The sequence below is a fragment of the Geotrypetes seraphini genome, chromosome 2 (genome assembly GCF_902459505.1).
Source record: "Geotrypetes seraphini chromosome 2, aGeoSer1.1, whole genome shotgun sequence".
Classification (NCBI taxonomy): domain Eukaryota; kingdom Metazoa; phylum Chordata; class Amphibia; order Gymnophiona; family Dermophiidae; genus Geotrypetes; species Geotrypetes seraphini.
This window is the reverse complement of record NC_047085.1, coordinates 211,935,696-211,959,844: the sequence shown is the minus strand read 5'-3', so window position 1 is coordinate 211,959,844 and position 24,149 is coordinate 211,935,696. Positions and strand designations below refer to the sequence as shown.

General features: G+C 42.8%; 1 protein-coding gene across 1 annotated transcript; it reads right to left on the bottom strand.

Annotated features, from left to right (window-relative positions):
• Window positions 1-14,939: 14,939 nt before the first annotated feature.
• On the bottom strand, window positions 14,940-20,135 carry LOC117354849 (zinc finger BED domain-containing protein 5-like). The gene is made up of 2 exons (XM_033932817.1): window positions 18,407-20,135; window positions 14,940-14,998 (listed from the first exon to the last, which is right to left on the bottom strand). Exons 1-2 carry the CDS (start codon window positions 20,133-20,135, stop codon window positions 14,940-14,942), a joined length of 1,788 nt encoding a protein of 595 aa, XP_033788708.1.
• Between the last annotated feature and the right edge of the window lie 4,014 nt (window positions 20,136-24,149).

Here is a 24,149-nt window from a genome sequence, read left to right as displayed (position 1 = left end):
GCTGTCAACGTGTTATAAAGTACATTTCTTTCTGTCTCACAGTCGGAGAGAGAGATGGGTTAGCAGGGGGGGACTAGAGAGTTGCGCGGGGAAAGAAATCTCACCCATCCCCACCCGTCCCCGCCAAAGTCCCACCCGTCCCCACCCGTCCCCGTGAGGAATCCCACCCGTCCCCACCCGTCCCCGTGAGGAATCCCCTCCGTCCCCGCCCATCCCCGTGAGGAATCCCCTCCGTCCCCGCCCGTCCCTATAAACTTCAGAAATAGTTATTTCATTTAATTATGCTACTGAATTAAAGGCTCTGGTAGAAACCCATTTACAAATAAGCAAAAAGACTTTATTAATTTGGAAATATTAATTGGGAAGAATACATACTTTGTAAACGGGTTTCTACCAGAGCCTCTTTTGTTTATAAATTTTTATCAACACAACTAATATACTACTTTATCCTGAAGCAAAAAAAAAAAAAAAGAAATAGAATTCTTTTCCTACCTTTGTTGCCTGGTTTCTGCTTTCCTCATGTTCTCATTCAGTTCCTTCCATCCACTGTCTCTCTTCCTTCTGCGTCTTCCATTTGCTCTGTTACTGTGCCTCTCCCTTTCTTCCCCCTTCCAAATTGGTCTGGCACCCATCTTCTTCCCTCTGCTCCCCCCATAGTCTGGCATCTCTGTCTTCTTCCCTTCCAGCATCTTCTCCCCACTTTCTCTTCCCCATTTCCTTTCAGCATCCTTCTCCCCCCATCTTCCCCATGTCATGTCAGCGTCCTCCCCCCTCTGTCTTCCCTATGTCCTTTCAGTGTCCTTCTCCCCCCTCTGTCTTCCCCATGGCCTTTCAGCGTCCTTCTCCACACACACCCCCGTCCTCCCCATGTTCTTTCAGCGTCCTTCTCCACACCTTTGTCTTCCACAAGTGCTTTCAGTGTCCTTCCCCACCCCGTCTTCCCCATGTCCTGTCAGCGTCCTTTTCCCCCTTCTGTCTTCCACAAGTGCTTTCAGTGTCCTTCCCCCCACCCCATCTTCCCCATGGCCTTTCAGCGTCCTTCTCCACCCCTTTGTCTTCCCCAGTGCTTTCAGCGTCCTTCTCCCCCCTCCTTCTCTCCCGCCCCGGGTGCAGCACAGCCGGCCAGGTCCACTTACTTTTGTGGCACTTCCCCAACCGACCGACCGACAACAGCCCCGGTCTGACAAACCTCCCTGCCCTTAACCGCGAATCTAAATTTCCTTCTTACAGCTGCTGTAAGAAGGTAATTTAGATTTGCGATTAAGGGCAGAGAGGTTTGTCGGACTGGGGCTGTGGTCGGTCGGTCGGGGAAGCGCCACAAAAGTAAGGGGACCTGGCCGGCTGTGCTGCAACTGGGGTGGACCGCCACCCTCCCTTGGTAGCCACTCGAGTCGCGAGGCTACTCTCCTCCTTACCTGCCCTGCCTGCAGCACAGAGTCAAACGGAAATCTTCCCGACGTCAGCGCTGACGTCGGAGGGAGTGAGGGCTTTGTTTAAGCCCTCCCTCCCTTCCGACATCAGCGCTGACATCGGGAAGACTTCCGTTCGGCTTTGTGCTGCAAACAGAGCAGGTAGGGAGAAAAGCCACGCGACTTAGTACTTCCAGCCCCGCAGGAACCCCGCGACCCTCCGAGGCGTCCCCATGGGATCCCTGCAACCCTAGGGGGCGTCCCCACGGGATTCCTGTGACCCTAGGGGGTGTCCCCACGGGATTCCCCTGACCCGAAGGGGGAACCCGCGGGATCCCTGTGGGTCACGCGAGATTCCCGTCATCCCCGTTCCCGTGCAGCTCTCTAGGGGGGGACGTGATGGGGAGCGCTGCCAGCGACTAGGGCTTATTTGGGGGGTAGGGCTCATATTAAGACCTACTCCGAAAATCATGCTAGGGCTTATTTTCGGGGTAGATCTTATTTTCGGGGAAACACGGTAGTAAACTTGGTTAACTGTTTGTCCAGTTGGTACAAATTCATAATGAACAATCCCTCTGACATCAAAAAAGATTAGCAACATCGTTTTGACCCTTGATTTGGACTAGCAAAACTTTTTTGGTTGTGAAGAATTGGCTGACTTCCATTGCGTACTTTGACGCATTGTTTCAGGGTCGTATTGGTACACCTATGTTTCATCACCAGTGATAACATGGCCCAAAACATTGTCTTGCCTCTCCAAAAGGTCTCATCGGTGAGCTCCTTCGGGACCATTTTTGCACACAACTTTCTCATGCCAAGATTTTCAGTTAAGATGTTTACTTGGTCTGTTATGCTTTTCACAGTTAGTCAGTCAATGATTTTGACACACAGTTCGATGAATTTTTGCAATGTTTTCATCAGTTCTGCTCATTACTGGCTGCCCTGACGATTTCTCTCCCCTCGGAAAAACGTTTAATCTATTGGTATACTGCCTGGCATTATCCCCATAAACTTGGACTAACATGTCCCTGATTTCACTTCCACTCATGCCAAGTTTAACAAGAAATTTAATGTTTGTTCCTCGCTCTAATTCAAATTCTGGCATTCTCGCGGCAGCACACAAAAACAAGCAACAAGAATAATGAGCGCCACTCAGCAAGACGCCGCCACACGTCGACACGGACACAGCTGTGAGACACTTATATATCAAGGTTATGAAACCTTACCGAGTTGTTTGTACAGTGCTGCCAACGTAAGCGCGCGGAGGCAAGTTTGCGAACTTAATTGTCAGACCTCATATGCTGGACAAAATCAGTTGTGTGGCTGCACTTGATAGAAATATCGGGGCCCTATTACTTAACTGTCCCCCCCCCCCTTTACTAACGCATAGCGTGGTTTTTTTCACTCAAAGCGGCGGTAACTGCTCCAACGGTTATAGAATTCTATGAGTTACCGCCGATGCGGGCGAAAAAAACCGCGCTACGCATTAGTAAAGGAGGAAGGTGTATTAAGTACTTAACATCTGGCTTACCCTGTGTTAACTGCTAGCCCAGAGCCATGTTAAGAGTCTTTGTGGTACTTTTACAGCTAGCACTCAGTACCAGGAAGTGTGGCATGTGGAGAAAAACTAAGCAAGCCAATGAGAAGAATAAAACTTTTTTTTATTCACTACACTTGCTCCAGGTTGTAAAATAAAAAAAAACCCAAATGAGTATAATGCTGTTTTCTTCCATGTTGGTTTTGATAGCCAGTGACCTTGCTGTTTTTAGGGGACATGGCATAGGCATAGGCATAGAGCAGGGGTAGGGAACTCCGGTCCTCGAGAGCCATATTCCAGTCGGGTTTTCAGGATTTCCCCAATGAATATGCATGAGATGTATTTGCATGCACTGCTTTCAATGCATATTCATTGGAGAAATCCTGAAAACCCGACTGGAATACGGCTCTCGAGGACCGGAGTTCCCTACCCCTGGCATAGAGGGAGTGAGGAAGGTGTTTGTTAGTTAATGCACTGCATGCTAACTGCCTAATGCAGATTTAACGCAAGGCCATTTACCATCACCTAAATAGGAGAAGCCAAGTGCTTCCATGTGTTAATCTGAATGTTAACACATGACCTGCGATTAAAAAATTGTGGGAATGCCCCCAATAGATGCTGTGTTACATTTGTGATTGCACAAAACACAGTAAAAGGTCTAATGAACTCACAGAACGACCTGCACCGTCTGGCAGAACGATTTTTGGAGTGATTGACATTTGTGATTGCAGCATAGGAAACCCCCACCTTAAGCCAGGGTAACTGCAAATTATAACGTGGTTTAATAAAATAGTCCTTTAGAGAGATATGACCTGTGCTGGAGATAAAGGCTCGGTTCTATAAATGACGCCTAAAGTTAGATGCCTAGATCGTTGTGCCTAGCCAATCTAGGTGCCTAAATTAGGACCCCATTCATAAAGCCGTGGTAGAGCATTTTAGCAAGGGCTGGCAAGGTAAATGCTCTGATGCTGATAGGAATTGAGTGAGCATTGGAGTGTTTACCTTGCCAGCCCACACTAAAACTCTCTACTGCAGCTTGATAAAAGAGGCCCTTAATTATTAAAAAAAGATAATCGATGTCGATCAGAGAAAATATTTCTACACACAATGGGTAATTAAACTCTGGAATTCATTGCCAGAGAATGTAGTGAAATCAGTTAGCTTAGCAGGGTTTAAAAAAAAAAAAGGGTGGATGATTTCCTAAAAGAGAAGTCCTTAGGCCATTATTGAGATGGCTTGGGGAAATCCACGGCTCATTCCTAGGATAAGCAGCATAAAATCTGTTTTACTACTTGGGATCTAGCTAGGGAACTGTGTTGGCCACTGCTGGAAACAGAATACTGGGCTTGATGGACCTTCGGTCTGTCCCAGTATGGCACCTCTTATGTTCTTTGAGAAATAATATGAAAAAGAGGGGTTCACACAATTCGTACAAAATCGATTAACAAATTATTACAATACGAGTACCTGTTTCTGCTGCAAGAACCACCTATACACTAAAAAATGACTCAAAGCAGCCTCATAGGCTCAACAAGCATAGATGTCTAAACAAACTATACTATACTAGAGCACAGAATCATATAATTGGCTGTATATGCCAGAAAAAGAGCACTTTTAAAACCATATCACCAAGTGCTGAAAAACAAACAAACTGGCACAGTATAGTGTTACAAATACAAAAATTAACAGGGTATTCCAACAGCCAAATACCTCGTTCTTTTTTCTATTTGTGGCACTATACTTTGCCTGTTTTTTTGGAGCACTTGGTGATATGATTTTAAAAGAGCTCTTTTTTTCTGGCATTCGAGATGCTACCCAAAAGTTCAGGGAATTCAACTGAAAAAAAAAAAATTGCTTATTGAAACTCCTAGCTTCCACCGTCTCCTTCGAAGTAGTCCCCTTGAGAACGTTTACAGCGATCCCAGCATTTTTCCCATGGGTCCATGCATTTATGAAAGTCATCTTGGGGGAGTTCCTTGAGGACCTCCTGCGATTCTGCCTGGATCTCTTTTTTTTTTTTTTTTTTTAATTATCTTTATTAGCAACTGCAAAGGAACATACAACCATAAGCAGAATAGAAGGCATTTGATAGTATCTCTTGGCAATATCTCTTCTGGGTTCTGCGTCAGTCTGCCTGGATCTCTTCAATTGTGTTAAAATAGCGCCCTTTCAGTCCTAATTTCATTTTGGAGAATAAGAAAAAATCACAGGGGGCAAGATCAGGCGAATAGGGAGGGTGTGTAATCACTGTAATGTTTCTGGACAGACAGAAATGCGATGGGCCTTCTGTTCACCTTCTGTGCAGTCTTGGCACAAATTTCACAGAAATGCATCTCATGTTCAATTTGTCTGACAAAATTTGTTGAACTGTCCCATATGACTGTCCTACTATCTCACAAACATTGTGGATAGTTTGCCTATGATCTGCAAGGATAGTCTCATGAACATTTGCTATGGTTTCCGGTGTTGTGCTTGTTGACAGTCGTCCAGAACGGTCATCGTCGTGGACAGATGTTCGTCCGTCCTTGAAGCGTTTGTACCACAGAAAGGTTTTGCTTTGGCACATGGCATTATCTCCAAAGGCTTCCTGGAGCATACGATGGGCTTCTGCAGCAGGTTTTTTTTTTAAGTTTGAAACAAAATTTGATGCAGATTCTTTGCTCAGTAAAATCCGTCATATCGAAATCCGCCGAGTCACTAAAACACAACATTACAAAATCACACAGAACAAAACAACGCAACCACTCAGCTGCACGCCTGTTGGCACACTGATTCACATAGCATACTGCTAGACACCTTTAGTAGCGGAAGGGCATACTATATCCAGTTTGTACGTGCTATTCACATTCCCCAAACATTTGGTTGGCACCTCATAGACAGCCAATTATATGATTTTGTTGGAAGCAGGATATAGGGCTTGATGGACCTTCGGTCTGTCTGTCCCAGTATGACATTTCTTATGTTCTTATGATAACTGGCAAATTAACTTGTAAATGATGTTAATTGCAATTAATTGGATGGTAGGCACCTAATTTGGTAGGTGCCTACCCCTTTGGGGTAGGTGCCTAGTCCAAGATGCCTACCATAAAGTAGGCATGGTTAGGGAGCAGATCTTGGGTATCTTTTTCATCTAGGTGCTTGTTTTTAGGCTAAGAACCCCTAGCAAAACTATGGAACACCTAAGGTTAGGACATTGTTCTATAAAGTGCGTCTGACTTTTATGGAATCATGCCTAAGCGCGTTGCCAGAGGATGTGGTAAGAGTGAATAGCATATCTGGTTTTAAGAAAGATTTGGACAAGTTCCTGGAGGAAAAGTCCATAGTCTGTTATTGAGAAAGACACGGGAGAAGTCACTGCTTGCCCTGGATCGGCAGCATGGAATATTGCTACACCTTGGGTTTTGGCCAGGTACTGGTGGCCTGGATTGGCCACCGTGGGAACGGGCTACTGGGCTTGATGGACCATTGGTCTGACCCAATGAAGCTATTCTTATGTTCTTACTCGGTACCTGCATTTTAGGCACCATTTATAGAATCAGGGCAAAATTGCCACTAAAGAAGGGAATGGTGACTGATACTGAATGCAGTGCCGCAGCGATGGTGAGAGGCGCCTGGGGTGGTGGCGCCCCTCCCCTTCCCTCTTCTCCGCCCCCACCCCATATGCTCCTTCCCTGGCCCTTCCCTTCCCCCCATACCTCTAATGTTCCAGGTATGTAGCAACCCCAACCTACTGCTCATGCCAGCATCGGCTCTTCCTCTGACGTCACTTCCTAGGGGTGGGTCCAGAAAGTGATGTCAGAGGAAGAGCCAATGCTGGAGCGAGCAGGAGGTTGGGGTTGCTGCTCGCACAGTGAATGTCAAAGAGGTACATGGGAAGAGACAAGCTTGCAAGCACGCATGGCAGTGGGAGGCAAGAAAGAAGCAGGGAGCAGAGTAGAGTGCTCCCACCAAGATGGAGCCTGGGGCGGACTGCCCCACACCCCTACACCTCCCCCTTACTACACCACTGACTGGATATAGACTTGTACTGTTATCAGTTGAAAATGACAACGTTCATTTGCTTCTATGAAACATCCTGAAACGTACAACAAAATGAAGTTTGATTTCATTGCATTGGCAATAAATTAGTCTCTTTGCAGAATGAAACATAAGAACATTAAGAATAGCCTTACTGGGTCAGACCAGTAGCCCATTCTCATGGTGGCCAATCCAGGTCCCTAGTACCTGGCCAAAGCCCAAGGAATAGCAACATTCCACACAGAATCCCAAAGAATAGCAAGATTCTAGAATCACAAAGAGTAGCAACATTCCATGCTACCGATCCAGGGCAAGCAGTGGCTTCCCCAATTTCTTTCTCAATTACAGACTATGGACTTTTCCTCCAGGAAATGCTCAAACCTTTCTTAAAACCAGCTGCACTATCCACTCTTACCACAACCTCTGGCATGAGTTTACATACTGTATGTCTCTGAGAGACAGAGCACATGTGTGTGCATGTGTTTGTTTGTATGTGTGTTGGTATGTAAATGTGAAACGCATATCGTACTCTGGGATTCATTTGTGCTATTACTAACTTGCCCTGTTATCAAGCAGGACATCAGGAAACCCACAGAGCATTTCTAGTCCTCAGGGAAGGAGAGACAGATGCATTTTCCTACAGGGAGGAACAAGCAACAAAACTGTCCTCATATTAACAGTTGTATAGAGAAGCCTCGGGGCCTGAATTAAGATAACATGTAAAACTTCAGAAAGCCTTTAAAACTTTTGTGAACCAATTTGCCTGTGCCAAGGGGCTGCCCTGCAACTGCTAGAGTAATTTCGTTAGGGTAATTTTGCAACATTTGCTCCTCATTCACTGGTCACTTTTTAAGCACTGTTGGTGGCTTTGCCTTTCTCACGTTGCTGCTACTGGTATTGGGCATTTATATTGTTGAAATCAATTTTATTAAGCAACAGTAAGTACAACAGCAGTAATAACCATGGAATGCAGTTTCATCAAACACCCGCGGAGGACTGGACTCTTATGTCCTCCCCGGACCCACCATACCCCCACCCCCCAACAAAGAAAACTCTACCCCCCACCCACCCCTCCCCATCCCCCCACAGATACAGAAAAACTCGCAAGCAGGGAACAGCAGAGACATCTAGAAGCACAGTTTCAGAGGTGGAGTCATTTATATAATGCTACCATAAGACAAAATGTCGACAGCTTCCAAAATTCTAGAATCAGCAAATTAAGGGGCCCTTCTACCAAACTGCAATAAAAAATGACATCCTGATGCACTAAGGCAATTTTTGCTATTTCGGCCCACAAGGGTTTGCCTCAGGAGTCTTGACAGTGAAATCATGACAGTTACGTGCAAATTCACAAAATCTTTCCAATCATCTTATGAAACACCACTCCTTTGTAAACCAGAATGTGCAGCTGGAAGGCTGTAGAAATAAAACCGAAACTGCTGCTCGAAAAACCAGTGTGTGCTACTGCACGTCCTAACTGTCATGATTTTACAACAAGACTCCTGAGGCAGGCCCTTGTGGGCCAAAACGCGATCGTGTCGAGTCAATTACAATCAAAGAGACTGAGCACCAATTGGTCACCTTTGTTGTGTTGTTTGCTATGGGCCAATGTCTACCACACAATTGACTTCAGTGCTGAAAAATGGTTTTGCATCACCTAAACCAGTGTCTCTCAAACTGTGTGCCCCAAAGAGATTCCGGGTGTGCCACAAGAGATTCCGGAATTTTACTTTATGTTTAAAAATTCCTTTCATAAGTATACTCTAGAATAGATGGCATGTACATTGCGTACGCAAGAGTCTGCCAATGTTATGAGCGTTTGCATGTGTAAGGATACAACTGCCCAGACAAGCATCATTCTTTGACATGCTCGGTCCTTGAAAACTAAACGGCAAAGCAATCAAGGCTTTGTTACCGTTTGGATCTTCTTATCTTTATGAACTTGGGATTTTCAGCTGACAGAAAGTAAATTTTTAAAAAAACAGAATGACTGTAGATGGTAGATGATGAAATGCCTGTTTGCTTGTAGACCATCGAGCCACTTTTTTTTTTTTTTATTCTTTATTGATTTTGAATCAAAAACAGTGTAATACAAATGAAAGAACAAAAGATATTCCACATATTCCACTATTATCTATACAGGTAACATAAATATCATTCAATAATTTCATTTTCCTGCATATAATAATATCATAATATATCCTAATATACAATACAAATAAAGAATAAAGTTACCCAAATATCACTATCAATATTTATTCCCCTCCCTCCAGTCCCCCACCCCCTGGATGTGTAAAGATAAATAAACCAAAGAAAATAAGAGATATGATGAAAATACATTATTATGTTTTAACAAATTTAGTCAATGGGCTCCAAATTTTATTAAATACCTCACTATTTTTGTCCGTTTATATTAATATATTGGAAGTCAATTTGGGGACAAATAAATTTAGTACTAGATTCAAATGTTTCAATGTCATATGAGGCTATAATTTGTGGAACAATTTTACATGTGAAACCCACTCTAGATAAATATAAGAGTCGTCTATTTATGATCCTAACAGGTATAGCCATTCAATTGATTACAGGTAATTGGAAAAACCATGATAGAATTAATTATACATTTTGGTGGGTGAATGTGTGTACTACTTACAGATACATCGAGCCACGTTTTGAGTTAATTTGCACTCAAAAACAAGCTCATTCATCACATTGATTAGCAATTCTATTCTATCTACTTTAATTTCACCGTCATGTTGGCTCACAGTCAAAGTATATCACAGTAACATATAGGTAGCAGATACCAGAGCAATTTTCCCAGGTGACTCGATATTATCAACCGAGGCAATGCTTAAGATCAGAGAACAGTATGCAGCTATCGAATAAGAGATCTGTTGAAATGCATTATGCTGATCCCAGGGCAATGGCTTTTTTGATAGATGGCCCTTCCTTGTGGAATAAGTTACCAGGGAATTTACATTTGTGTAGTACTGTTGGGCAGTTCATGAAGATATTGAAGACATACTTATTTGGACGTGTCTTTTTTTGTAGATTGATCCTGGTTTATTTGAGGGATAAGATAAATATCACAGTAGAATGATAAGTAGAAATTTCAATGTTGTATTGTTTTTTCCTTGTGTTTGATTTCATAACGTATATGCATATATTGGAATCCACTTAGAATGTAGGTGGAATACAAGTGTAATAAAAAAATATACATAATTTCTTTCAGAAATTATTACATTCATTTTGAGTGGTTTTCTGAAATTTTATGGTACTTTATACATTATGCTAGATGAATTGTAGAGTCTGTATAATGCATGGATTCCGCACCAAACTAGGATTAAAAGGGACGAATCAAATTAGAGCTGACTGAAACCAGGTGTTTTTGGTTTCAGCTGAAACTGAATCTGTGGCTGAGATTCATCACTCAGTTTCAATCAAAACTGAAGCTGAAAACGGCCCAACCCTGACTCCAAACAGCACCAGGCTTTTTCCATGCAACCAGATAGATACTCCCTTCCCCCCCTCCCACCCCCATGACCAGAGAAATCCCCCCCCCTCCCCTCCGCTTGTAGACCTGCCCATGACAACTCCCTGGTACAGCCTTAAATCCTTACAATCTAGTGGCCTAACTGAAGCAAGATCAATCCCCAGTCATCCTGTTTATGCCTGCTACAATCTCAAAATGGCTGCTACAACCTTCAGCAGCAGTCTTGCATGTCCACTACTGAAGATCTCAGCAGCCATTTTGATGGTGGAAATGGCAGGGGCAGAAGTGATTGGGGATCACTTCTTCCCCAGTTATGTCACTAGACCACCAGAGTTTAAGGTGGGCCGGAGGGAGACTCATGGGGGAGGGGGTTTACAGTGGTATGGTTCTTCCTTTTAATAGGGGAGGAAGAGAAGGAGATGGAGGGATGGATGCAGCTCCTTCATGGGGAGGGGGAGAGATACAGACGCAGGCCAAAGTTTTGGTTTCAATTGAAAATGCACTGGCATTTTATGCAAAAATCCAAATAGGCCAAATATGGATTTCAAGCTGGTTTGAACTGGATTGTCTGCATTTGTACTGGATTGTCTTCCAGTACAAATGCAAAATGTTAACCAATCACACTACAGCAAGAAGCACAGCTCAGACAGTATAGGTTTTGTTGGGAATTTCTGAAACATATGAGACTAGATTCAGTAAAGTGCGCTCAAAAATCGGTGCAGAACAAAATCGGCACTCAAAGATGAGCTCCCATTATAGAATAGCATCGAATGCCGATTTTGGCATTCAAAACTTATACCTGCTGAAACCAGGTGTAATTCCTGGCACCCAATTTGGGTGCGCATCCCAGTATTCTATAATACTGCATGCAAATTTGAGGAATACCCTTAACCTGCCCGTGCATCTCCCATGGTCACACCCCTTTTTGGATGTGCATTGTAGGCTTTGGGAAAAGCCTCAGAATCGGGTGAATCATAAGACCCTACCTCCTCTCCATTATAGGCATAAAAAAACTTTCATGAACGCACAATTTCAATATCGTAAGTACCTGTAGCTTTTTAAAGTTTGTTTAATGTGAAATAGCACTTTTTCCTACAGGAGGCGGGTTTTCTTCTCTTGTAGGTTGGCGTGTGTGAACGCCACTAAACGACTGCTGACCCATCCTCTGATTTGAATCCTGCATTTCATAATAGAATGTTTTGCTAGTAGAAAATTTTTTTTCACGTATTGTTTTTCACATGACTTATCAAACAAATATTGAAATTGTGCGTTCATGAAAGTTTTTTATGCCTATGATGGGGAGGAGGTAGGGTCTTATGACTCACCTGATACTGAGGCTTTTTCATTCATGTGCACAAATTTCTTTGGTGTTTGAATTTGACCGTTTCTTGTGGCGCATTTTTTTGCTTTATGTTGTGATATTATTGATCAGGGTAACACAAGAGAGTCAAACCCACAAACACAACACTCAAATGCAAAGAGTGGAAAGGTCCAAAAGAGACTGGTGTACACAGAGTATTTCACAAAACCCTTTATTTCTTCAATGACTCGACATGTACATGTTTCGGCACAAAGGACCATCCTCAGGATTCTACATACATGGACAAATATATTAATACATGAGGACATCTGGCCTTAAAATTAATAATATAAAAATATATACATGAAAAAATATATAATATTTTACAACGCCAAATAGAAGAAAAAGGCAGAAAATAGAAAAATTGAAGGAGCAAGAGGACAATTTCTTATCAAAGAGAACGTACTCTCAGAATATCAAGGAAAGGATAAAAGAAAGGATCAAAAAGATATTAAAGCACACCATAACACATATCTAGCCATAAAATTTCATAAAAATACATCGTACATAAGAAAGTAAACATAAAAAAGACATCATATAAAGAGGCACCATGTAGTCAATGTGACTTGGCACACTTGTGAAACCATAAATCAATATAATCTTTAAAAGCCACGACGTCCTCCTGGCCACTCAAGCAGCAAGACTGGACGGCCAGATCTCCAACCTTCTGGTGTCCACCCCAGACTACAGGACATTCAGAAAAGAACTAAAAACCATACTTTTCAAGAAATTCCTGAAACAGCCCTAACCTCACGCTCTCTCAACAACACTAATAATAGACAAAGGATCTACCCTTTACTATCATAGCAAGGACAATTGTAGTTTATAAATCTTCTGTTAAGCCTCCCTGTTCTTAACTACCAAAGAAATGTCAAAAGATCTACTCTCTACCATTCTAGCAATTCTATTGTTATCCCATTGTAACCCTGTTTATAAATCTTTTGTAAGCCGCCTTGAACCGCAAGGTAATGGCGGAATAGAAATCCCTAATGTAATGTAATATAAAATTTTATATAAGGAATATTTTAACCATATGGAAATATATAAAAAATATATAATAATATGTCTCTTCTAAAAAGGTAACAAAAGCTAATTTTAAGGAATCTATAATAATCCCTATCTTCCAAAAGGAGATCAATGTCGAGTCATTGAAGAAATAAAGGGTTTTATGAAATACTCTGTGTATACCAGTCAATTTTGAACTTTTCCACTCCTTCTCATCTGAGTGATATTATTGTCCTTCACACCTCCCATTTTTTATTTTTTTTTTAATTAATTCTTTATTCATTTTCAAAAATACATTAAGTGTTAAATATATTCATTCATATTAATAATAAATACATCACTTACAAACAATCATTGATATATTTCATAAATTCTTATCCCTTTCCCTTCCCTCCCTCCCATATATTCCATTATCATATAAAACATATAATAATAAACTTCCCCCCTCCCTATACCTTAAGTTGATAAATATAAGGGAAACAAATTCAAATTAATCTTTACAATACTTTGTCAATGGTTTCCACACATCCTGAAACTTCTTAAAATATCCCCTCACATTTTTTTGATATTGTAGGTTTTGGGTGCCTCGACATGTACATGTTTCGGCCCAAAGGGCCATCCTCAGGAGTCTACAAACATGGAGACATATATTAATAAACGAGGACCAATTAGCATCCAGTTATTGGCGGTCACTGTCTCATTAGCCGATTTAGTTGGATGCACATCTTTGAAACAGCACCCAAATATTGGAACCCACTTTTGGGCACTACATATAGAATCCAGGGGTTAACGCCTGCTGATCAATCTAGAAAGTGGCTTGAAGATTAGAACAAATTCAAAGTGCAGGCCGTGATTGTCTCCAGAAGGCTGGGTTCATACGGTGGTTTTGCATGAGGAAGGGTATTCCAATCGGGGCATTGCTGCAAAGGTTGGGTGTAATCAAAATACAGCCTTCAAAAATGATACAAAAGGAAAAGAAGACTGGCAACCCGAAGGATGCATCGATGTGGGTGGTCTGACAATATAAAGAGAGGGTTGTGTGTTGCTCAGGATATCCTTAATCAACAGGAAACTCACCTCTCAACTGGAAAATGGAAAGAGAAATGCTCAGTTGATGTTTGCACTACAACTGTAAGGAGGAGATGCTTGGAATTTGTCCTAAGAGGTTGCAGACAGATGACCAGTGAAAGAAGTGTATGGCATAGATAAAGAAATACTCCAGTGGAGCAAGAAGAAATGGGAGAAAGTGTTATTTGGTGATAAAAGCACTTTCTACATCAGTGTATCGCAAACTGTTTGCCGTGGCAGATTCCAAGTGTGCCCTGAGACGACAGGAAGGAGAAGAGGAGAGGCTCTGGCTGACTGCTTACAGGATGTGCCTCTCACGGCCTATAGGCTGTCAGCCGGCGCCGACGACGCTCCTCCTCGCCGGTGCCTCTCCTCCTCTCCCCCACCAGCAAAGGGACAGGTTCAGGGCCCGGCGGAGGGCCTCCACTCACCTCCGGGTGCCTTCCGGCCACGGCACCGGGTTTAGTGTGCCCCGGTGCCAAAAGGTTTGCGGGACACAATTCTACATCCTTGGAAATCATGGAAAAGATTTGTGGAGAAGGTTCCCAGGAGAAGAATCCAGCAAAAGCAGTGGTCTGGGAATGCATGGCAGCCAGCAGAATTGGCAGACCATCAGCACAGCAGTTGTTTCCAGGAGATTGCATCTTCCAGGATGATAATGCTCTATGCCAGGGGTGTCCAACCTGCGGCCCCGTGAAGTATTTTGTGTGGCCCCAGTCAAGGGTAATGCAGTGTTTTCCTCTGCTGCCCCGGGGTGTCTACCGTCTTGCCGACTTCCTCCTCTGTCTTGCTGCAGCGTTTGCGCATTTGTGCGGCCCCAGAAACATTTTTTTTGGCCAATGCGGCCCAGGGAAGCCAAAAGGTTGGACACCCCTGCTCTATGCCATGGAGCAAAAACAGTGGCAGACCAAAGTGGAAAAAAAAAAGCCGGATGATCAATTGAATGTCTAGAACAATTCAATTGAGAATTTATTGCATAAGGTATCCCTGGAAATAGCTGAAAGACAGCCAGTGAACAAAAGTCAACTATCATGTCTCTTATTGCTGCCTTTAACTGTCATCACTCAGGAACAACTCCTGAAGCTGATGCTCTCCATGCCAGAGAGATGCTGACAGATACAAAAAAAAAAGAATAAAGTCTGGCCAATTAAGTATTAAAGCCAAAACTGTTCAAATAGCCCTTTTCACGGCCACCTCAACAAATAAAAATGAATTCCTATAAGAAATTAACATCAATATCTCCAATAGTAGTTGTATTATTTAACTGCAGTTCTGATACATACATTTGTATTGCATGCCCAGCAGTCTACAAGGAGCCGCTGAAAAGTTCTCAGCCCAGCCAACAAAGTTGGGGTTGTCTCCATAAAGGGCTATACACTTAGGCCCTCTTTTACTAAGGTGCACTAACGATTAGCACATGCTAAACGCTACCGTGTGCATATTAGTTTATGGACGCGTTAGCATTTAGCATGTGCTAATTCGGTTAGCGCACCTTAGTAAAACAGGGGGGTTAGTCCAATGACTTTCCACTTTTTTCATCCTGTATTTTTCCAACAGGATGAAAAAAAGTGGAAAATCACTGAACTAAAGGGCTGATTCCATAAATGGCACCTAAATTGGCTGATACCTAAAAAAAAAAAAAAAATGGCGTGGAGTGCCTAGCGGCACCTATATAAAAACTTTGGCACCTGAAATGCAGGTCAGAGTTTTAAAGGCCTACATTTCAGGTGCCTAAGTTTTGAGAGAATTGCGCTTAGCAGTGCCATGGTTTTTAGGAATTCAATGAGCATCAGAGCTGTTACCGCCGCGGCCGGGGCTAATAACGTATGGAACTGGAATGGCCAAGTTGTCATCCCCTCATACACCGTCTCCACCCCCCAACCCCTATAATCACAAAGCCCGTTGCAATAATGTCAACAATAAATAAACTACAGACACTTTATTGATGGTAATAACCAGGCCGCAGCTTTGTTTATTGCAGTGGTCTCAAACTCAAACCCTTTGCAGGGCCACATTTTGGATTTCTAGACACTTGGAGGGCCTCAGAAAAAAATAGTTAATGTCTTATTAAAGAAATGACAATTTTGCATGTGGTAAAACTCTTTATAGTTTATAAATCTTTCCTTTTGGCTAAGTCTTAATAATAATATTGTGATTTATAGCTAAAGAGACGTATGATCAAGAAACTGTTTTATTTTACTTTTGTGATTATGATAAGCATACCGAGGGCCTCAAAATAGTACCTGGCGGGCCGCATGTGGCCCCCAGGCCGCGAGTTTGAGACCACTGGTTTATTGGGACAACCAATAAGCAACCAACAATTACTTCACCTCCCGAGCTACAAAACATTGCAATTTGACAAAAACTCAAAATTGTACTCCCCTGACCCCGCCATGTCAGCAAGAGCCTAGGGCACTGTCTCTCAACTTGGTCCCGAAGTACCCCCTTGCCAGTCAGGTTTTCAAGATATCCACAATGAATATGCCAAAACTTTGTAGCTCGGGATTACCACTACGGCGGACAGCCCCAAACTCCCTTGTCTTCCGAGCAAACCCTATATACAAAGTGGAGGGAGGGAGGGAAAGCTGCCTCTGAGGGACAGGGAAGAACACTGTTACTCGGAGGCATGAAGCCAATCAATTCCCGGCTACCCAATGGGAAGCCGAGTTCCTCCTTACCTACCTCTACCCTCCTCCGAGTACCTGCAAGCTCTCACCATGGGTGACCAACTTGGGCCATCCAGCCCATTGTTATAGTCACCCATCGATATTAGCTCTTGGGCTCTTTTAAACTGTGCTATGGTTTTGTAAATGGGAGGGAGGGGTAAGTTAGGTGCCCAACTGTAGGCGCTCTTTATAGAATCAGCTCCTAAATGTATAGCCCTCAATGGAAACTGCCCCTAGTTTGTTGGTTGAGCTGAGAACTGTGATGGCAGACTGAATTTTAAGAAAATATTGAAAACACAATTATTTGTCAATGCCTTTTGTGCTAACGCTATTTTTTGTTAAAGCTTTCCCGTCCTGTATGTTTTTATAGGATTTTGTCTTTCCATTTTGTAGGACGAATTTAAAAGAAGGTTTTAATAATGATATCGTTAGTTAATGTTTCATTGTATTTGTCTTGTTGAAACATGTTTAGCATTTTTAAATATGTATGCATGTAATTTTGTAAGCCCCATAGTTTTTATGCGGTATATAAATTTTTAAATAAATAAATAAACTTTTCAGCAGCCCCTCGTAGACAAGATCTTCGGAACAACTATCATCTCAGGTGACATTCTGATAGAAATTTATAGTCAGAATGAATGTACAGTAAACCCCCGCAAATTTGCGGTTCGCAAATCGCAGACTCAGTAATTCGCGGTATTTTCCAACCGCTTCTTTTTGGTACTAAAGTCATGGTTACACCAATCAGGAGCTGCTTTGACATGCTATCTGGTATATCAAAGATTGGTGTAACCATGACTTTAGTACCAGGAAGAGGCGGTTGGAAAATGTGCCCAGCTTCGTAAGTACAATTTAAGCACTCGCCGGCACCCCAGCTGCCCTCTCTTGCATTTGATCGGCTGAAACCCATATTCACGGTATTCTGAAATTCACGGGTGTTTCTGGAACGGAGCCCCCGTGAATTTCAAAGGAGTACTGTACAATTGAATTTCCATAATAAGCATGTTTGTTTTTTTTGTCTCAGAAAAGATTAGCACACACTCCTAGAAAATGTATTTTTAAAATATAATTTTTGTTGAGAACAGAGAAATACAAGGCATCAATTTCCAAAATCTGCAATTTGAATAATCACAAAGACATTCTGCTCATTGTTGATACAACAATACTAGAGAACAAAAGATTTTTTTATTATTATTCTACCGTCCCCTCCCGAGTACCAAAATACCAAGCCCACCAATACCTCCCTCCTCCCCACCTAACCCCCAACCAGTAACTAAACATAGAAGGTGTTCTTTACACCAGAATCAGACCCAGGAACAAAATGCACAGAAGACCTTCTGCATTAATATACATTTCCTAGCTAGCAAAAACAAATAAAACAATCACTTCACTGTTGCAATAGTAGGGCACCGAATAGCTAAACAGTCATGGAAGAGAAAAAGTAAAGGCTTAAAGGGGATTTGTTTAGATCAGTGTTTTTCAACCTTTTTTGGGCAAAGGCACACTTGTTTCATGAAAAAAATCACGAGGCACACCACCATTAGAAAATGTTAAAAAATTTAACTCTGTGCCTATATTGACTATATATAAAGTAATTCTCTTGAATAGGAATCAAATAAACACAAAGAAAGTATTTTATAATTACTTTATTATGAAATATTAAGTAAACAGAATAGTGAAAAATTATAAAATACTTTATTCAGTGCGAAACCTGGGCCTGTTTGGCTGAACACAAAGCTGATATTCTGGCTGGAATCGAAGAAAGACACACACGTAGCTCTTCGTCAACAGCTCTCAGTCTCTCTCTGTATTTGGTTTTTATAGCAATCATGCTTGAAAAGCTAATCTCACACAGATATGTAGTGGAAAATGGGAGCAATGTCAAAATAGCTTTGTTTGCCAGAAGGGGGAACTCCTTGGCGGTATCCAACCAAAAACTGTCCAAAGGTAGATCAGCAAATCTTAGCTTGAAACCACGATTTTGTCTCAGTTCAGTTAGTTCCTCCTGCTCCTGTAAAGTCATGTCCTTTCCACCAACTGATGCTGAGCTATAAGGGTCTCTAACCCAGTCAAGGCATTCAGTGGAGACTGAAGAGAAATAAAATGACAACTTCTCCTCAAGAGATTTTAAATGTTTAACTATTATCTCACACAATGCAGCAGTGTGAACACCTTGCCATTGCTTGGTGAGTGTGAACATTTCAAGATTGCCACTTTCCACGTGTTGATGCCAGAGTTGCACCTTTGAACGGAATCCATTTATTTTATCTGTACTTGTAAGCAGGTTTTCACTTCGGCCTTGCATTCGTGTGTTCAGTTCATTCAGATGATAAAATATATCTGCCAGGTATGCTAGCCTTGCACACCACTCATCACTTGCAAGCTGCTTTGCGTAATCTGACCTCTCATTTGTCAGAAACACTTTAAGTTCCTCCCGCAGCTCATACACACGAACCAAGACCTTGCCACGCGACAACCACCGGACCTCCGTATGAAACAGCAAGGTTTTATGCTTCGCTCCCATCTCCTCACACAAAGCTGCAAATATGCGACTTTTCACGGGTCGTGACTTTACAAAGTTTACCATGCACACAACATCATCCAACACATGAACTAGGACTGCTGGTAAAGTCTTGGCTACGAGGGCCTCGCGGTGTAAAAAATAATGCGTAACAATCACATCTGGATTTCTTTCCTTCACTCTGCTTACAAAGCCTTTGGTGCGCCCGACCATGGCTGCAGCTCCATCGGTGCAGACACTTGTGCAGTTTTCCCACTTAAGTCCTCCTTTTTCAAGGTATTCTGATGTGACCCGAAAAATTTCTTCTCCTGTTGTTTTTTCTGGCAATGCCTTGCAAAAAAAGAAGTTTTCTCTAATTGCATCACCATCAACAAAACGCACATTGGCCAAGAGTTGAGCATGTCCACTGATATCAGTAGACTCGTCAAGTTGCAATGCAAATTTCTCACTGATACGGATCTTTTCCAAAACCACACTTTCGATGTCTGCAGACATGTCATTAATACGTCTGGAAATTGTGTTGTCTGAGAGAGGGACTTTGGCTATTTCCTTAGCTGCTTCAGGTCCGAGCATTTCCTCTACAATAGCTTTGCAGGCAGGAAGTATTAATGTCTCTGCCACAGTGTGCAACTTTTTTGACTTGGCTATAAGTTCAGCAACTTGATAGCTAGCTTTAAGAACTCTTTCATTTACCTTTGTGGTTTTTCTCATGAAAGTTGCCTGTTTCTCCGTGTTGTCATGCAGGCGAACAAAATAGTCCGCATTCTTGTTTTGAAGCGAAGGGTGTTTCGTTTGGAGATGGCGTTTAAGTTTGCTTGGGACCATAGCACTGTTAGCTAGCTTTTCACCACACACCACGGACAGTGGAGTTGGTTTGTTTGCATCTCCAGTGAAAGTAAATCCAACTGAAATATAGCTTTCGCTATATTGCCTTGCGCCAGAGAATTTGCTTGCGCTAACCATCTTTGCTTTCTTTTGACCCCCACTCATACTTGGGCTCTCATCTGGCTCCAAATTTTGTTCAGAGTCTAGTTCTTTCCTTTTCAAAAACTTGTCCATCACTGCAGTATCTCACTGTCACTCAGGACTTACTGCGCTTGTCTCCTCCAGATAGCCGCTGTCCGTCACACTCAGCACTCTTCTGATCGATCCCCGATGAGCCGGCGGATGACAGCTCCAGATGACAGCTCTGTAAAACTAAACAAGCCAGACCAGCACAGATCAATCCTACACCGTCAATCCTAACAGAAAACCATGTCTTTCAAACACACAGAACACAGAAAACACCTTCGCCTAGTATGGAATATGTCATCACAAACTAACCCCTCACCCTTTTACAAAACTGTAGTGTGGATTTTAGCCACAGTGGTAACAGCCCTGACACTCATAGAATTCTGAGCATCAGAGCTGCTACCACCACGGCTGGCGCTAAAAAACGCTCCACAGTTTTGTAAAAGGGGGGATAAAATAGAAATACACAGTTTCAACGCTGTAGCTCAGAGGTGCCCAAACTTTTTGAGCTTGTGAGCTACTTTAAAATGACCAAGTCAAAATGATCTACCAATAATAAAATTAAAAAACACAAAGCACACTATACGCTGAGAAAATGTTAATTATCATTCCTATTCTGGGTTTTTTTTCAAAGAGGTCAAGGCAGATGACTCTATGCATTGTCACCTCAGTAACAACCATACAAAAATAGACAAATATACCCTCCATCCTTTTTATTAAACCACAATAGCAGTTTTTAGCGCAGGGAGCTGCGCTGAATGCCCAGCGCTGCTCTTGACGCTCATAGGCTCCCTGCGCTAAAAACCACTATTGCGGTTTAGTAAAAGGTGACCATATTGTAAAATATAGACAGCAGATATAAATTCAGAACTGTGCATAGTAAGTGAAGGGAAGTTTTCATCTCTGGGAATTTACCCAGTTAACTATTAAGTTATTTGGGCAAATTCCTTTGAAAACTGTGGTAATACTGCCTCCACTTTGCTAAATTTAAAATAAAATCATTTTTCCTACCTTGTCTGGTGATTTCTGGTTGCACTTTCTTCTTCTGACTGTGCATCCAATCTTTCTTCCCTTCTATCAGCCTGTATGCTTTCTCTCCTCCACACCTCATTCCCTCCCCCAACTTTTTCTTCCTCTCTCCCTGACCTTTCTTTCTTTTTTTCTGTTTCTCTTCTTTCCTTCTGTTTCCCTGCCTGCCCCCTTTCTTTCTTTCTCCCTGCCGTTCCCCAAGCCACTGCCACTGCCGCTGCCATCGGGGAACAGGACCCACCAATGGATAACAGGCCCCAAAGCCGACGCCGACGCATGCTCTCCCTGACGTCAATTCTGCAATCAGAGAGGAAGTTCCGCTCAGCCAGGCAGCGATTGGCTGGCCCGAACTTCCTCTCCGACTGCAGAATTGACGTCGGGGAGAAGAAGACTTATCGGCTCGATAGATTAGATCGCCAAGACAAAGTGAGTCCTGGGTGATCGACTCACTTTGCCTTGGCGAGCTACTAGCGCCCCTGCCTTAGAACACTGCCTAGGACCCTGGGGGAGCCCGGGCCCCCTGTCAGCTCCGGGCCCCTGAATGCAGGACTGGTAGTACTGCCCTGATGGCGGCCCTGCGGCACACCAGGCAACATCTCGCGGCACACTAGTGTGCCGCGGAACAGCGGTTGAAAAACACTGGTTTAGATAATATTCTAAGAATATAATTATGTATTCTTTTCCCAAAAAGTTTACATATTAGCACAAGACCAAAATACCCCCCTCTCTTTTTTTTTTTTTACAAAACCGCGAAAGCAGTTTTTAGCCAGCGCGCTGAATGCTCTGCGCTGCTCCTGAAGCTCAAAGAACTCTATGGGTGTCAGGAGCAGCGCAAAGAACTCAGCACACCAGACGGCACTATAAACCGCTTTTGCAGTTTTGTGTTAGTTCTAGCCACGTACCACAGGTTTAGCTTGAACTAAAAAGCGGCGTGCGCTAAAACCGTTAATGCGGATTCGTAAAAGGAGCCCATAATGTTTAAACTGCAAACAAGCAAGCTGATTCCGCAAGTGGTTAAGGGGGGGCGCACTCCCCCATCCTCACCTAGGACATGGGTTATACCTTCCCATACCCAAGTTAGAAAAACCTGTCTAGCATTACCCGTCATAAAGCTGGCATTCCCCAAAGAGGTAACTCAGAAATACCTGTTGATCTGATTGGATTTAACCCCCCCCCCCCCTTAAAGGTTTAACCAAATTACTTTATCAAGGGCTCCTTTTATCAAGGTGCTCTAAGGGGGTTAGTGCGTCAGACATTTCATCACGCGCTAACCCCTGCGGCAAGCCAAAATACTAACGCCTCGTCAATGGAGGCATTAGAGGCTAGCACGGCAGGTGGTTTAATGTGCGGTATTCTGCAGGTTAAACCCCTACCGCACCTTGATAAAAGGAGCCCTAAGTCTCCTTGGCAAGTCTTTAGCATGAGCATGAAGAACATAGCTAGGGAAAAGGAGGTCAAAAACGCCTTCTCAGAATCCAAAGGGGGTATAGTATTGAGTATTTTTAAGCCAGTCATGAATTTGGCGCATATGATAAGCTTCGCCATAAAACTCCAGGGCCAGCAATGCCACACTTCCTCATCTAAGGGAACAAAATAAAATATAATGGCGAAATCTAGGGTGTTCCCCCCACCCCCAAAGAAATGTAGTTAGTATTCGTTCAACCAACACTTTGGGCTCTTTTTACAAAGCAGGCGGTAGATTTTCAGCTAGCGTGCAATCAAACCGCTAGCGCACCTTCGTAAAAGGAGCCCTTTATCCATCCGTTTGAGAGCAAAAGGAATGGTCTGCATTACGCAAACCAAAAGAAAATCCACCAAAAAGTTTCACAAGACGATCACGGAAGCAAATACAAGGAGAACAACTGTGGAAATGATGATCTTGATAGACCAATTGTAGTATACTGTACACCGTGCCGTACATAGGCAACAGAGTAAGAGAATTGTGGTGTGGATCCAACACGGCTCGTGCTTCGGTCACGAAAGACCTTCTTTTGGGGTCCGTTGTTGCTATTAATCACAGGAAATGGATTTCAGATAAGCAAAACAATATACCATGTGCACAAAAATGTTGCCAAACAAGCGATGATGCCACTTTGGCAAAATTAACTTACAATACAAAGCCACATAGCCTAAAAGCAATAAGGGTGAACCCGCCCACTTTTGAAAAGTTAGTTTTGTAATTCCCATCCTAGAAAATGTATTTTATGACAAGGTGATGCAAAACTTTTCTACAGCCTTGAGCACCCCACAGCCAGTAATGAGCACATATACTGCTTATTAACCACCTGCTTCTGCCCTTGATGGCTTTCTTCATCAGACCCCTAGTGTAGTACAAAATTTCCCCAACTTACCCCCTCTTTTACTAAGGTGCGCTAGGCTTTTTAGCGTGGGATAAATATTAGCGCGTGCTAATCACGCGCTAAATGCCAACATATGCATGTTATCCTAAGGACGTGTTAGCAGTTAGTGCACGCAGTGATTTAGCGCCCGCTAAACGCTCGCTAAAACGCTTAGCGCACCGTAGTAAAAAAGGGCCTAAATTTCCTTCTTCTTTTTTTTTTTTCCTGTTTCAGCTCCGCAACCAGGTCAGCTCTTTCCTATCTGATCTTAGGACGTTCCTTTTGAATATGTTGAATTTTTAAAAATGTAAACAGAATTGACCCACTCATGGAAAAGGCGGTATATCAAGTTTTAAATAAACAATTCTCCTGTAAGTTGCTGTTTCATCAAATGAGCTTCCATTCTCCCAGATAGTTTCCTGAAGGTACTTTCATTCCTTTCCTGGCTGGCTGCTCACTGATCTTCTTCCGCAACACAGCTGCCATTCTATCTATAAGAAGAGGGTGAGTAAGTTCATTTAGGTAATTAATAGTACTCTTTCGGCAGCTAGGAGCATGGCAGCAGACCACCTTTTTTGTCAGTGGTGCCACATAAAAGGATTTCCAGCCTGCCCTCAGGCTCACTCATAGTTGATGTTTTGTTGGGCATAATATTGGTCAGGACATAGACTCAGAAGCCCATCCCATTCTGCTG

Coding starts and splice junctions, on each gene's coding strand:
- LOC117354849 (XM_033932817.1), bottom strand. CDS start 20,135: ATGGACAAGTTTTTGAAAAGGAAAGAACTAGACTCTGAACAAAATTTG. Junction 14,999..18,406: donor ATTTTCCACTACATATCTGT/GTGAGATTAGCT, acceptor TGTATCTGTCAG/CATCTCTCTGGCATGGAGAG.